The sequence below is a fragment of the Hyla sarda genome, chromosome 1, assembly GCF_029499605.1.
Source record: "Hyla sarda isolate aHylSar1 chromosome 1, aHylSar1.hap1, whole genome shotgun sequence".
In the NCBI taxonomy this organism is placed as follows: Eukaryota; Metazoa; Chordata; class Amphibia; order Anura; family Hylidae; genus Hyla; species Hyla sarda.
In genome coordinates, this window is record NC_079189.1 from 148,734,649 (window position 1) to 148,750,527 (window position 15,879).

Sequence of the window (15,879 nt, forward strand, 5' to 3'; positions counted from 1 at the left end):
ATCTCTCAGCAACACCAGAAAAGTGCAGTGCCAAGTGTAACCCTTTCCCCACTGTGCTGCTGCTGTTTCCTTAATATTTGTTTACATAGCAGCTTACAAAGCCAGTGCATCAGCAAACTCTTCTCTCCTAAGGTATAAAATGTAATGCTTTATGGATAAAAATCCCTGTGTCCTTTATGAATTAAATAGACTAAGGCATCTTGTGGGCTTTGAGAACGAGTGGTGGAAACAAGTAGTTCTCTGTGGATTTGTGGACTGGTTTTTAACCACTTATTTTAAGCTAATTCAAAAGGTAGATATAAGATATGTGGAAGCTGATTAACCCTTTATAGTCACTTACAAGTCTCCTGTTTAGTGAGTGTTGATATTAACTTTATCTTTGTATTTTTAAGTAAATACAGAACAACTACTAAAATATTGCAACTCATATATAACTTACTCATAATGTTAGAAGGATATTCATGACTATTGGATGCTTTAAAGACACAATCAAAATGTAACTTTATGTAACATCCACACCCCCTTTCTAGTAAAGCACACACACGTTACACATTGTAAAATGCTGTCCCCACCCATCTGCTGTCCCAGACCATCATGTGCGCTAATGAGCCCTGTATTTCTGGAGGGGGTTTAATCACCATACTATATACAGGAATGGGATCAGAACCCCCCCCCCTTCCCCAGCCTGTCAATGGTATCTTACTTTTTATAGAGAGACGAGAGATCCTCTTTAAATATAAAATTGAGATTGAAGAGGAAATAAGGAAATAACATTTTACTGAAGCTGACTGATTCTTTGTACAATTATGAAATTCCATTATGTTACCATTATTATTATAGTATAGAATTAAGATGTGTCAAGCATTTCTTGTTATCCAAAAACAGTAGCTATAAGAGGAATTTGGAACTGCAAAAACCAAAGTCAGGTATACATGGAGACCAAGGGCAATGTTTACATCTCAATGCTGCGTGATGTTGCCTCAGTTCAAGTTAAGTTTTACTGTCAGGTTTAATTTGTGCTGTTTCACTGAAACCCCTTCTGTCCCTGATCAATGAGCCATTTAGTGGCATTCTGTATATAGAATTGCTATTATGAAGATCTTATTGTATTTCACCAAACCATCTTGTCATTGGAGATTTCAACTGAGCCAGCTTAGCACCTGTTATATAAATGAGGGCTTAGTTTGTGTAGCTTGCATCTAAAAGTCATTCCAAAGCCTTTATTTCACTGCATCACATCTACACAGATCTGTATTGATTTTCTCTCCAACTGTTTTTGGCAATTATATTTATTTGTGGGATTTGCATCAAAATTGCAAATAATAGGATGTTCAAGTGCTCTTATAGTAACACACGAGGTAAATATATCCTCTGATACAAAAATCAATGAGATCAGGTTGTTGGTTGCTTTTTAAAAAGGGTTTGGGAAAAGAATCTTACACATGTATTTATGTCACGATTCCGGCTGGCAGGTAGTGGATCCTCTGTGTCAGCGAGGGATTGGCGGGGACCGTGCTAGTGGACCGGTTCTAAGAGGCTACTGGTTTTCACCAGAGCCCGCCGCAAAGCGGGATGGTCTTGCTGCGGCAGTAGCAACCAGGTCGTATCCACTAGCAACGGCTCTACCTCGCTGACTGCTGAGAAGGCGTGGGACAGAAGGACTAGGCAGAGGCAAGGTCAGACGTAGCAGAAGGTCGGGGGCAGGCGGCAAGGTTCGTAGTCAGGATGGGTAGCAGAAGTTCAGGTACACAGGCTTTGGACACACTAAACGCTTTCACTGGCACAAGGCAACAAGATCCGGCAAGGGAGTGCAAGGGAGGAGACTAGATATAGCCAGGGAACAGGTGGGAACCAATTAAGCTAATTGGGCCAGGCACCAATCATTGGTGCACTGGCCCTTTAAGTCTCAGAGAGCTGGCGCGCGCGCGCCCTAGAGAGCGGAGCCGCGCGCGCCAGCAGATGACAGCAGGGGACCGGGACGGGTAAGTGACCTGGGATGCGATTCGCGAGCGGGCGCGTCCCGCTGTGCGCATCGCATCCCCGACGGCCATGACAGTGCAGCGCTCCCGGTCAGCGGGACTGACCGGGGCGCTGCGGGGAGAGAGACGCCGTGAGCGCTCCGGGGAGGAGCGGGGACCCGGAGCGCCAGGCGTAACAGTACCCCCCCCCCCCTTAGGTCTCCCCTTTTCTTTGACCGGCAACTGCCTCCCCTGGGATGAGGACACCGGGAAAAAATGGAGGGTTTCCTCAACGGCAGGCAGTACAGCAGGAGTGGGAATGGGGAGGGAGGGCAGAGGGCGAAGCCTGGCACGGGGCAGTGTGACACCAGGACGGGGGCCATGAGGAGGCACAGAGGTTTGCCTGACGGGACTGGGAGGGGGGGAGAGGCACTTCCTATGGCAGGCAGAGTCCCAGTTCTTTATCTCCCCGGTGGTCCAATCAAGGGTGGGGGAATGAAGCCGGAGCCATGGCAGACCGAGGAGGACCTCAGAGGTACAACTGGGGAGAATGAAGAACTCAATCCTTTCGTGGTGGGGTCCGATAGACATCAGGAGGGGTTCTGTGCGGTATCGCACGGTGCAGTCCAATCTGGCTCCGTTGACCGCGGAAATGTAGAGCGGTTTGGCGAGACGGGACACCGGGATGCTGAATTTATTAACAAAGGACTCCACAATAAAATTCCCGGAGGCACCAGAGTCCAAGCAGGCCACGGCTGAGAGGGAGGAGTTGGCTGTAGGAGAAATCCGCACGGGCACCGTGAGACGTGGAGAAGAAGACTTAGAACCAAGAGATGCCACACCCACGTGAGCTGGGTGCGTGCGTGCGTTTCCCAGGCGTGGAGGACGGATAGGGCAATCCACCAAGAAATGCTCGGTACTGGCACAGTACAGACAGAGATTTTCTTCTCTACGGCGATTCCTCTCTTCCTGGGTCAGGCGAGACCGATCCACTTGCATGGCCTCCTCGGCGGGAGGCCCAGGCATAGACTGCAAAGGATGCTGTGGGAGAGGTGCCCAGAGATCTAAGTCTTTTTCCTGGCGGAGCTCTTGGTGTCGCTCAGAAAAACGCATGTCAATGCGGGTAGCTAGATGGATGAGTTCTTGGAGGTTGGCAGGAATTTCTCGTGCGGCCAGCACATCCTTGATGCGACTGGATAGGCCTTTTTTAAAGGTCGCGCAGAGAGCCTCATTATTCCAGGATAGTTCAGAAGCAAAAGTACGGAATTGTATGGCGTACTCGCCAACGGAAGAATTACCCTGGACCAGGTTCAGCAAGGCAGTCTCAGCAGAAGAGGCTCGGGCAGGTTCCTCAAAGACACTTCGGACTTCAGCAAAGAAGGACTGGACTGTGGCTGTGGCAGGATCATTGCGGTCCCAGAGCGGTGTGGCCCAAGACAAGGCCTTTCCTGAAAGAAGGCTCACTACGAACGCCACCTTAGACCGTTCTGTAGGAAACAAGTCTGACAACATCTCCATATGCAGGGAACACTGAGACAAAAATCCACGGCAGAGTCTGGAGTCCCCATCAAATTTGTCCGGCAGGGACAAGCGGAGGTTAGGAGCGGCCACTCGCTGCGGAGGAGGTGCAGGAGCTGGCGGAGGAGATGGTTGCTGCTGTAGCAGAGGCAGAATTTGCTGTAACATGGCGGTCAACTGCGACAGCTGCTGTCCTTGTTGGGCAATCTGCTGCGATTGCTGAGCGACCACCGTGGGAAGATCAGCGAGACTTGGCAGCGGCACCTCAGCGGGATCCATGGCCGGATCTACTGTCACGATTCCGGCTGGCAGGTAGTGGATCCTCTGTGTCAGCGAGGGATTGGCGGGGACCGTGCTAGTGGACCGGTTCTAAGAGGCTACTGGTTTTCACCAGAGCCCGCCGCAAAGCGGGATGGTCTTGCTGCGGCAGTAGCAACCAGGTCGTATCCACTAGCAACGGCTCTACCTCGCTGACTGCTGAGAAGGCGTGGGACAGAAGGACTAGGCAGAGGCAAGGTCAGACGTAGCAGAAGGTCGGGGGCAGGCGGCAAGGTTCGTAGTCAGGATGGGTAGCAGAAGTTCAGGTACACAGGCTTTGGACACACTAAACGCTTTCACTGGCACAAGGCAACAAGATCCGGCAAGGGAGTGCAAGGGAGGAGACTAGATATAGCCAGGGAACAGGTGGGAACCAATTAAGCTAATTGGGCCAGGCACCAATCATTGGTGCACTGGCCCTTTAAGTCTCAGAGAGCTGGCGCGCGCGCGCCCTAGAGAGCGGAGCCGCGCGCGCCAGCAGATGACAGCAGGGGACCGGGACGGGTAAGTGACCTGGGATGCGATTCGCGAGCGGGCGCGTCCCGCTGTGCGAATCGCATCCCCGACGGCCATGACAGTGCAGCGCTCCCGGTCAGCGGGACTGACCGGGGCGCTGCGGGGAGAGAGACGCCGTGAGCGCTCCGGGGAGGAGCGGGGACCCGGAGCGCCAGGCGTAACAATTTATATAAACCTCAACTGCTTCAAATTATTTATATGAGAAGTGCATTGTACAAGTTTTTTGTCTTTGTAGTTTTTTTCTCCCTTAAAGGGTTAATCTACCTTAAATCATCTCTGGATTTATCACAATGACATGCCAGGAGATGTATAGGAGATGTACTGGTGGTGTCTTTGAACTCTTTAACCCTGAACCACTTAAGGGAGAGGTTCCTGTAACTTTGACATATCCATTCGAAAGACTCCATCTATATTAAAAGCTTATAATATTTATCATGAAAGATAGACCTATGTTTTATGTAGTCAATATGGAAAGCACTAGTTTCAACCACTAGTACAGTTTGCAGGTAAAATGTTAATTATTTTCATCTTTTCTTTGTAAGCTACACCTCATAGTAAAGATTTCCACCCCCAAAAAAATGCTTGTGCATTAGTAAATAAAAAGTTGAAGCAGGACAAACTTCCTAGCATCCCGGAATTAGGAGAGCTTGCACCTGGCCAATTAACCCCTATGTCCCCCCCCCGCCCACACACTCGAACCATCACTTTCCGTTCAGGCTATACTGACACACTTCCAAATTTCTCTGTCTATACATGTGGGTGGCTCGGGTAGTCGTGGAGACCGGAGTCTGGAGATGGCGATGATTGCGGGGTACACCGACAGACTTACTTGCTTCCTGCCTATTGCCCTTCCTTCCACTTTCCTTCTTCCCCCCTCTCTACGTTCTTCCCTTCTCATCTTCCTCCTCTTGTCACACACCTCAGCTTTATGTCCCCATAGTCCTCAAGTCATGAATTAGCTACCCTTAGAGATGGCCAGTTCTCATTTGCGAGACTCCCTAGACTGTATTGCTATGTTAAGAATTGCTGGTCATACGTTGTTATTGGGGTGTCTGATACACCATTGCTTATTGACACCATTGGCCATTATTTGTGCTAGTTTTACACCGCATGCTGTCTTGTTTGGATAATGGTTGCTACCTAGACATGCGATTGTTATCACTTGACGTGTGAACTATGTTGATATTTCAATAAAAACTTTATTTGAAAAAAAAAAGTTGAAGCAGTAGATAAAGTTTCATTTTGTTACACAGATATTAGCATTCTTTTGTTGAAAGTAATGTCACTCGGGCCTCACACAGTGGCTATACCAGTCATGGTGAGTGACGTTTAAAGTTCTATGCAGCATCACAAGAAACTGAGGAAACACTGATTTCCACACTTGCCAGATCCTGGGGTTGATGTATGAGGCACCTGGGACCTGACAGGTCGCATTGGCCATTTTTCAATACTTTTTAGGTTGCATTGGCCATTTTTCAATACTGATTACAAGAATACAGCCATAAGTAGATTGGTTACTTCCATTTTTTTTTAAAATTGTTTAAAATGGTGTAAAATTACAAAAGAATTTATACTTACCTCACTTATTTTCTGTCACTCCTGCTCAAATACTTTCTGGATCTACATACTTCCCGGACGCTCTTGACACAGACATATGACCACTGCAGACAATGATTGGCTGTAGCAGGTCACCCTTCTGGCCAGTGATTGACTGCTGTGGACACATGTCTTTGTCAAGAGGGACCAAGAGGTATACAGGCCACAAGGGCCAATGAACCATGGAAGTGGCAATTGCAGGTGATCTATAAGTTCGATACAACACATTTTATTATGTTACATCATTCTTGGTCATTTAAGTGGCCAGACAACCCTTTTAAAACTTTTTATATGTTATTTATTAGGCCAATGCAAGAACTTTTATAATATGGTGATGACCACGGCCACCCGCAGCCTAGCCCAGCTGGCGTTCTGAAGTAAATGTACAGAACACCAGGGTTCTGGGCAGAAGGTCTGCCGATCAGACATCTTATCCCCTATCCTTTGCAAAGGGGATAAGATATCTAGGGGCGGAGTACCCCTTTAACTTTCCTGGCAACTACAAAAGCTAATCTTGGGACCTAGTTCAAAAGTGAAAATCAGTGCATTGCCTATTGTCTATAGATTTCCCATGGTATGATGGGTGGGTCTCATAAAAAGAGTTACATTTAGCAAAATATTGCAAGAATTAAACCTCAGATGGACCCTCAAACAAGAGATAACTCTTGTTATAGGCACCAGCATAGATAAAATGACTATTTCTTCTTTTTTTTTTTGTAAAACTGTTTATTTATAATTTATTTGAAAAGAACATTTTCATTCATTTACAGACCAAAAAAAAAATGAAGCAAAGAGAAGTATCCCAATGCAGATTAACAAATAAACTCAAATGAGGACTTGGTAGTTTAGTCAATCCTAAAATAAATCTATATAATTACTATTTCTAAAGATGTTCCACCACCATGTGATTCACAAAATAATGTAACGGCTCATCAGCTCAAGACAAGCTCAGGTCATGTTTTGTGATGAGCAGCTCTCCTCTCTCTCTCTCTCTCTCTCTCTCCTAGACAGATGTGATAGAAAAGGAATGCTCTGTCTTTGAATATTAGATCACAAACAGCTGTCAAGTACACTGAATTTAAAAGTTGGATTTTTCAGCTTGGGCGATGAACATGCGGGTCATGATGCAGCCATTTCTATCTCTGAGAAACTTTCTCAGAGTTCATAAGTTTGTGTAGAGACAAATTAAGGTATTTATTAGGTGTTACCTATTATAGTAGTAACTTTTCCCATTGTATTCTATGTATTCGACTTGATGAATCAATAAATTGGTCAACAAAGGTGGTTTAAATTTTTTGCTTATCTAATAGCTGACTATAGTAGCATTAAAATCACCGCCTATTTAGGTTCTTCTTCTCCAGCTGTTGCAAAACTACAAATCCCAGCATGCAGGAATGGTGGGAGTTGTAGTTTTGCAACAGCTGAAGGACACTGTTAGGAAAACACTAATCTAAAGCTAAGGTAGGGCAATATATATAAAGGGATACTCCGCTGGGAAACACTTTTTTTTAATCAACTGGTGCCAGAAGTAATTTGTAAATTACTTCTATTTAAAAATCTTAATTCTTCCAGTAATTATCAGCTGCTGTATTCAGCACAGGAAGTTCTTTTCTTTTTGAATTTCAGCTCTCTGCTGACACCTCTGTCCACATCGGGAACTATCCAGAGCAGGATAGGTTTGCTATGGGGATTTGCTCCTGCTCTGGACAGTCCCTGATATAGACAGAGGTGTCAGCAGAAAGAACTGTGGTGACAGAAATTCAAAAAGTATACAGTAGCTGATAAGTACTGGAAGGGTTAAGATTTCTAAATAGAAGTCATTTACAAATCTGTTTAACTATCTGGAGCCAGTTGATTTAAAAAAAAAAAATTTCCACCTTCAAAGCTACAATGGGGCCTTTGTTATTGGCTCCATAACAACATTATACAATGTGCACATATTTAACATCACTATGGACAGGAGAACTAGAGGATTCATTTTTGTGGTAAATATTATTAAATGAATAAACAGCAATAAAATATAGCATGAAAAATCTGGAAAAACTGTATTTATTTTTTCTTGATTTCTGAACACTTTTTACTAAAATAAATAATAAGAAATATCAATGTGTCCTGCAAAAAAATATTTGGAGTAGACAAAAACAAACAACTCTAGAACTTTAGAAGTCAGCTTTTCAAATGGGGCCATTTTGCTTGGCCCAAAACACCCTGGTGTTGAATGGATTAAACAGTAACTGACAGCTTTGGTACCCCACAAATAGATATCTTTTTCATTGTCCTGTCAGCACAGTCCTAGAGCAGTAACCTTAATTTTTCTGCTAAAAAAGCTATATGAGGGCTTGTTTTTGTGAAATTAGGTGTGTTTTATTGCCACTATTTTGGGGCACATATATGGTGTAATGTATTGCATATTTTGTTTTTACAGTGTTCGGCATCCAGTAAAAATAGCACGGTAAATGTATTCCCAGGATTAATATGATTATCATATGCCATATCTATATACTTTTTACTAGTGGTGCACAATAAATACAATTAAAATACTTTTTAATGGAAAAAAAAAAAACTTCAAGATGTGAATGTTTTCCCCTAACTCACTGCCTGTAAGACCTGGATGGCCCCATAACCTTAAATTATGAGTCCGCCCAGGTCATGTGACACAATGCTGAGAGAGAAAGCACTAAACGCACACTTCTCCTGGCTCTTTCTCAGACCCTGACAGATCAAAACTTATTACATGTCTCTCTTTCTCTACGACATATACATTTGTTTGTGACATTTCCAATTTAAATAATATAAATAGTTTTTCCATCATTATGGCCTGTAAAATTTTTATTTTCCTGTCAAGTATGTAACTGAATAAGGTTAGAATTTTTACAGGACAACTTGTAGTTTTCATTGGTAACATTTTGGGGTACATTCAATGTTTTTTTATCATTTTTAATTCACGGATGGGGGAGGGGAGGGGGGTTGTTAGACAAAAAATGCCAAATATGAGTTTTATGGGTTTTTTTTCTTCTTTTTATGGCATTTACTGTGTGGAGTAAAAAACCATGATAACCTTATTCTTTGGGTCAGTGCAGTTAAGGTGATATTACCTTTTTATCATTTTCCACTTTTACCATTAATGTACTATAAAAACATGTTCCTCTTTGTGTTTAGTCGCAGTCTAAATACGCGCAACTTTTTTGTGACTTTTGCTTTAGAGGATTTTTAGTACATGATGCATTCAAGACTATTTTAGATGGAAAAATGCATTGGTGCTGAATTTATCAATAGCAACTTTTCGATGAAAAGTCTCATCATGCGAAAGTACGTTGAAATGTCAGACCATGCTAAAGCAGGTTTAAATACAGTCTAAACCATAGATCCAGAAGTCCGTGGGCAGAATTTATCAAGAGCCGTGCAACTTTTGATGAATTAGGCACACAATAGAATGGCTTTACCCTCTGTAGGTTGGCCTATATTGATGCGGGAAATAGACAGCTTTGATAAACTCAAATTTTATGTGATGAATAACATGATGATTTTATATTGTGGGCTATAACATATGTGAGATATCAATTGTGATTATTATTATTTTTTCTTAGTCCCAGTAGAGTACTTGAAAGGGCCAATGGACTAACAGAGGACACCCACTCTAGCTGAAACCACTTAAATGTCACGGTCAGTTCTATTTCAATGAAGTAGGCCTACGGGTTTCAAAACTACATATCTTTTCGAAAAATTACCAAAGAAGATTCATAGAACGTTTCTATATTTTTTAGTTAGACTTACACTGAAAGGAGTTGTTTCTCCTTTCAATGTGATAAAACTCTAATAAGATAAAGCTCCAGTGCACATGCCCAGAGCTTGCTATGCTTCTGGGCCAGCACAAGACTTGCGGCATAGCCGAAGAGAATTCCACAGTACGCAGGCTGTCAATCACATCCATGTTGGCGTGTTTAGAACAGGAGGGGCATGATTACAGCCCTATGTTCGGTGACTACTTGCAAATGCCGCACCGTCCAGGGAACTACTTACGGCTGATTTTCATACAGTTTGGGGGGCGTTTTATAACTGGATTTTATGAAGATAAGATTTATCAGAAACAACTACAGAAACATGGAAGGAATATTTCTTTAATGCTCTATGAAGTGGTTTTAATGGTTACAGGGGGTAAAATGTAATGCTTTGTTCCCTTTAATGGCTCTTCAACCTGGCTTATAGAAGGAGGTCCATAATAAGACATATGGAATACGGTTGTCTTCATGGGACATCTCTTTTTAGAGATAACATCAGAGTATACTCAAAGTTCCAAGAGTTGTTAAGCAGATAACCTCTGCTTTTAGCATAGGAATTCTACTGATCTATATATATCCAGTTCTATATAAAGTAGAAATATACTGAAGGCTGTTCAAAGGTATTAAGTAAATTATCCTACATGAATACTAGGTATTGCTTAATCAATGGAAAATATACTTTGCCTTGGGCTCCAGCATAGCTAGCTCATTACCCTGATTTAACTGATGTAAACATATATTTAATACATTTTTAGCCATATTGGTTTGTGTATCTCAGCTGCTGTGGCTAGGTTAAAGTAGATGTGTTCAGATTCTGACAATGCATAGCTTATGTAGCTAATGGAATAGTAGCCTGCAGGATCTGCTTGTATATGTACCATAATGTAATCAACGCTTGTGATGATATTTAAAAGTAATATCTCTAGCTTTACTCAGCAACATATAATTCAGCAAGATAAAGCTTTAGAACGGAACCCTCTGCAGGCTACATTAATGTTTTGTAATCTTAGTTTCCCCTTTCTATACTTATAACCAGAAGAGTATGGACTGAAAGACTTGCTCAATGCACACAGCTGCACTTTTAGAGTACAATTATACACAGAAAAATAGGTTTTTAATGGCACTATGCTCTTAAAATTTGTTTACCTTAGGTCAGGACTTGCATCAGCACCTGACAAAGCTAGGCAGATGCAGAAGCAAGCTATGCTTAAGGAAACCAATAGCTTCTATTGGTTATTGCGCTGTTCAGAGTAATTAAAGTGTATATGAGGTAATGACATAGGCAGGGTGCCCATTCTATATTCAGGCTGTACAGTGCCCATAGAAACAAACTTTTAAATGTGGATAAGGTGTTCACAGGACCAGGATATTCCTGAACACATCTTAAATGGTCAGGCAAAGGTTAGGTCTTGTATCATTAATAAGAGGTTTAAATTAGCCCATGTGGCTTTATAAGGCCTCAAGACGTTCTCCCACCTTAACTAACAAAATGATTGAGTGCCTGAAATGTTTTTTAATTCTTACTTATATGGGGCATGGAGCTGCACGCATACCTTCTACTGAATGATGATCACCCCTTAAATTCATTCTCATTGGCATGTAGTCATTCTTAAACATCATTATTCTGCACAAGAAATAATTGACCTATGTTGCCCCGTTCCAATACACAGAGTGATAACATTATATGTTTGTTTATACATTAGTTAAAATGTGTATTTTTGTCCCTATTGCAGCTATTGTCTGTGTGTCTCTGTGAGGAGACCAAATAGAGGAAGTATGGGCCCACAAGCAGGGCTCTGTGCACTGAGAACAAGCAGGGCTCTGTACACTGAGGTCAAGCAGGGCTCTGTGCACTGAGAACAAGCAGGGCCCTGTGCACTGAGGACAAGCAGGGCTCTGTACACTGAGGACAAGCAGGGCTCTGTACACTGAGGGCAAGTAGGGCTCTGTACACTGAGGACAAGAAGGGCTCTGTACACTGAGGACAAGCAGGGCTCTGTGGAGTGAGGACAAGCAGGGCTCTGTACACTGAGGACAAGCAGGGCCCTGTGCACTGAGGACAAGCAGAGCCCTGTGCAGTGAGGCTCTGTGACATTCTCCCACCTCACACAGCAGGATGATTGACAAGCCAGGAGCCTGCACAGAGCCCTGCTTCTCCCTCCTACACTTCCTGTATCTGGTCTCCTCATAGAGACACACAGGAAATAGCTGCGCAGACAGCAAGTTTTCAACCAAAAAATATACACATTTTATAGCCAATATATATTGCAAATATACACATAATGGTATTATCTACATTATATAAAAAGTTTTTGCTAACGTCAGGTACCTGTTTAAATATTTGCATTTATATGCTGCGTGTAATGCACCTGATACCACCTACAAATTGCTGCTACATTTTGTGTTTTATTTTTTATTCTATGTTATATACAATTGTTAAACATGTGAAAATATTTTGAAAAAAGAGGGAGCCCACATAAATATAAAATTGTGTATTCTTAAAACATTAAACATCTTAGCAGTTATGAAAGTGTATCCTAATGATATCTGTTTATATACTTTTTCTTTCCTGTCCTATGTATAGGCCTAAAAGTGACCATACACATAAGATAGCTGTTGACTAAACATTTGTGTAGCCAACAGCTGTCTCTCCAGACCATCCTTATGACATGCACACTAAGCTAGGCTAGTGTGTTCTACCTCCCCAAGAACAAACAAGGTTGGGCAGTTGAAATCCAACATCCTTAGATGGCTGCCCCATACATTACATGGTTGGCTGGTCCCACCAAAATCAGTAAGTTCAGCCGACGTATATTTAATGTGTATGGCTAGTTTTAGTTCTGCTTATCATTTCTGTCAAATGTGTAGGAAACCATAGCCCCCATCCCTGTACTTCCCTAATTCCCGTGATCCAGTGCAGATTGTGTGCATGCACATGGTACAGTATAAATTAATGCTTCATATGGCAGGAAAAAGACTTGTTGGCTTTGAGAATAGTCTTGATATGTAGGAAATCTTTTATGATAAATGTAACACTGTGACAGATATGTTTGAAATATTTAACCATACTAACAATAATTTATATTGTGTCTTTGCAGCCAGCCTAACTCCTATTAAAGCTGATTCATCAAAATCTGTTGCAGATGAAGATAGAGCTGAAGACCCTTTAAAAAACTCTGATGTAAGCGAGAATTTGTAACACCCTAATAGAACTTGTGGCTCAGAATGGTTTATCTTATTATCTCACCTACTTATTCTTGTGTAGTTAATGGTCTTGTAAACTATATTTAAAAATAAAAAAATTATCAATTTATTTGGCAATATGAACTTTTGTTTGCTATGAAATGGGGTTGTCACCAACACAATCTCTTTAAGACTTCTCAGAATGCTGTACAGTAATGAAAAATTGTTATCAATCTATTGTACATTGGTTACATTTATATTTCCTCAGCTTTAATGGTATGTGTTTTGTTAGTACATGTTCCTGAACTTGACCAAGCATCAGAATAAAATAAAAAAAATCTGGGGCTGGGTAACATACTAAAACTGTTCCAAGAAAAGAGTACAAAAGTGGAAAATGCTGCACACACCTTTTTGATACATCCTACGCAAAACAGTTTATTTGTTTTTTTTTTTTGGGAGAGGAGTGTCTTTCCAACTTAAAAAAATGTATCACCCTAGCCACATGGGAATAAGTGTCAGATCACTGGAGGTCAGACCACTGGGACCCACTGCGATCTCAAGAACGGGAACCTGAGTCTTCTGGAGCAGCAGGTTACACTTGGGTTAGGCCTCTGCCTTCGTTGAATGAGTGCCGTAGGTAGCCGACTACAGAGCTTGTCCATCTCTGGTAATAGGGGATAGGTGTAGTAATGCCTCTTTAAATAATTTCTTCTTTTACATGTTCAGAAATTTTTGTTTCAAGCTTTTGCAGTATTTTGCATTAAACTGCTTTATTGTTAGTCATATTATTTTAACTGTCCATCTGAACTAGAGGCCAAATTCTTGTACAGTCCAATCACCATGTATTATCTATTTAATTATAACATTAACTCATAGTGTTTGGCTGGGTACTGTAATAGGTAATTCTATTGGCATTTTCTGACTGTCATATTTTATTATATAGATTTCTTTACTCCTACAATTTATAAAATAGATTTGAAAACAAATTGTTGTGTGTGTGAATACACATTACATACATACATACAAGGGCACAAAGTGCGCTTAAAGCGTGTTACTGTTTTTATCTTTTTACCTTCTGTTATTTTGTATCCTGCACTATTCCAATAAATGGTGAATATTTTCTTAAGAGCAACCTGAGCTGCACTGGACTCTATTTTTTTCTTTTATTATAGCCTGCTGTGCGGTGTTGGGCAGCACCGGTCTGTGTAGTGTGTTCTGGGTGAGCTGGTTGAACTTTGTACAGTTGTTTTACTTAACAGTTGTTAAATTGTATTCTAATGTCATAGACCTCAGGTCAGTTTAATTTTTACACCTGAAAAATAAGCAGTTAAAGATCATCCATAAGCTCCATACCAGGTATGGAGCTGCAGGTCCCTGCAGATAGGATTTAGGGCGATTAAATTCACCATGGTTGTTTAAGTGCCTTTTTTAACAGCTGGAGAATCAAACTGATGGTGCTAAACTGCAGCAGCACGCCTCCCCAACCTACCCTGATTTGCAAGATTGATGTACAGGGCTCGGCTCCCAGCACTATGTCAGTCAGTCAAAGCAGGGCAGAAGGCAGCACCACCAGTTTGACTCTTTAGTTGTTAACAAAAGAGGCACTTTTATAACTTAATAAGCAGTGATCTGCAAAACTAAGGGTATGGGTTATTTTATCACCCTAGCACCTATCTGCCATCATCTGCAGCTCTGCACCCAGTAAACAGCATGCAGATTCCTTTTAAAGGGATTATCTGGTCGGAGGGGGAGTTGAAATGTTTATTATGTAATGTTTTGTAATGTTGGTCACAAATGTTTGTAAAATAAAAAAAAAAATAAACCTTTACTTATCTTGCCGAAGTAGGACATTGCTGGGGCCAGTAATTGGCTGAGCGTCAGTATAACACTCAACGTCTCAACGTCACTCTGGGCCCAAGCATCATGCTTTTTAACATTTAGAAGATCGCAGCCTAATGGAAAAAACAGGACAATCTTAAAAAAAAAAAAAAAATTCTCTCTTGCCGGATAATCAAGACTTTCATGACTAAAACTATCCTGAAATGAAAAATGTAACAACTCTGTATCCAAATATAAAGTGTCATTTTTGTGTCAAATACCGTACTTATTTTCATTAATGGAAAAATTAGATCAGGTGTAAGAATTAGACAAATAGTATATATTCTGGGAAATAGAAAGACAAAGAAATTAATTTCCTGCAGCCTACAAAATTAGTGTTATCTCTGACCTTTCCCAGCTTGCTGTGCTGCCCGAGACATGCGTGTGCATTCATCATTACGCAGATCTACAGCTTGTGTTGTCAGGTTGTGCTGTGCTGCAATGGGCGGGGTGATCGATGTGTGGGAAAGAAATAATTCACATCCCAACTTGAAATAAAGGATCCTGGGGATTGTAGTCTAAGGAAGACCACAGAAACAGGAAGTAGCCAGTTCCCAAAAACAAGACAGCAGCATGATGGGGGACACAGGGCACAGCCATTTACCACCAACACAAGCACAGATCCTTGGTAAGCATGTCCATTACTGAATAACACTTAATTACTAATGTCATCTTATGTTAGATAATCCTTTAAAACTTCACACATTTTCTATTAGTTGTTGCAGCATTTTTTATTGAGGAAAACACAAATACATCTGAACTATCTGTATTAAAGGGGTACTCTGCTGGAAAAAATTTTTTATTAAATCAACTGATGCCAGAAAGTTAGCAGTACTTATCCAGTACTTATCAGCTGCTGTATACTGCAGAGGAAGTTCTTTTCTTTTTTAATTTCTTTTCTGTCTGACCACAGTGCTCTCTGTTGACACTTCTGTCCATGTCAGGAACTGTCCGTAGCAGGATAGGTTTGCTATGGGGATTTGTTCTTACTCTGGACAGTTTCTAAAATGGACAGAGGTGTCAGCAGAGAACACTGTGGTCAGACAGAAAGGAAATACAAAAATAAAAGAACTTCCTCTGCAGTAAACAGCAGCTGATAAGTACTGGAAGGGTTAAGATTTTTAAATACAAGA

At 41.7% G+C, this 15,879-nt stretch overlaps 1 protein-coding gene across 5 annotated transcripts in view; it reads left to right on the top strand.

The window, feature by feature from the left end:
* TTC29 (tetratricopeptide repeat domain 29) overlaps nucleotides 1-12,998 on the top strand; it is a 267,225-nt gene extending 254,227 nt beyond the window's left edge. For all 5 annotated transcript variants that reach the window (XR_008890045.1, XM_056562838.1, XM_056562839.1 and 2 more), the window contains one exon: nucleotides 12,784-12,998. Coding sequence is in view for 4 of the 5 variants with exons in the window: in XM_056562838.1 (XP_056418813.1) it covers nucleotides 12,784-12,884 (101 nt within the window). In the remaining variant the exon portion in view is untranslated. The remainder of the gene's footprint in view (nucleotides 1-12,783) is intronic.
* Nucleotides 12,999-15,879: the final 2,881 nt, after the last annotated feature.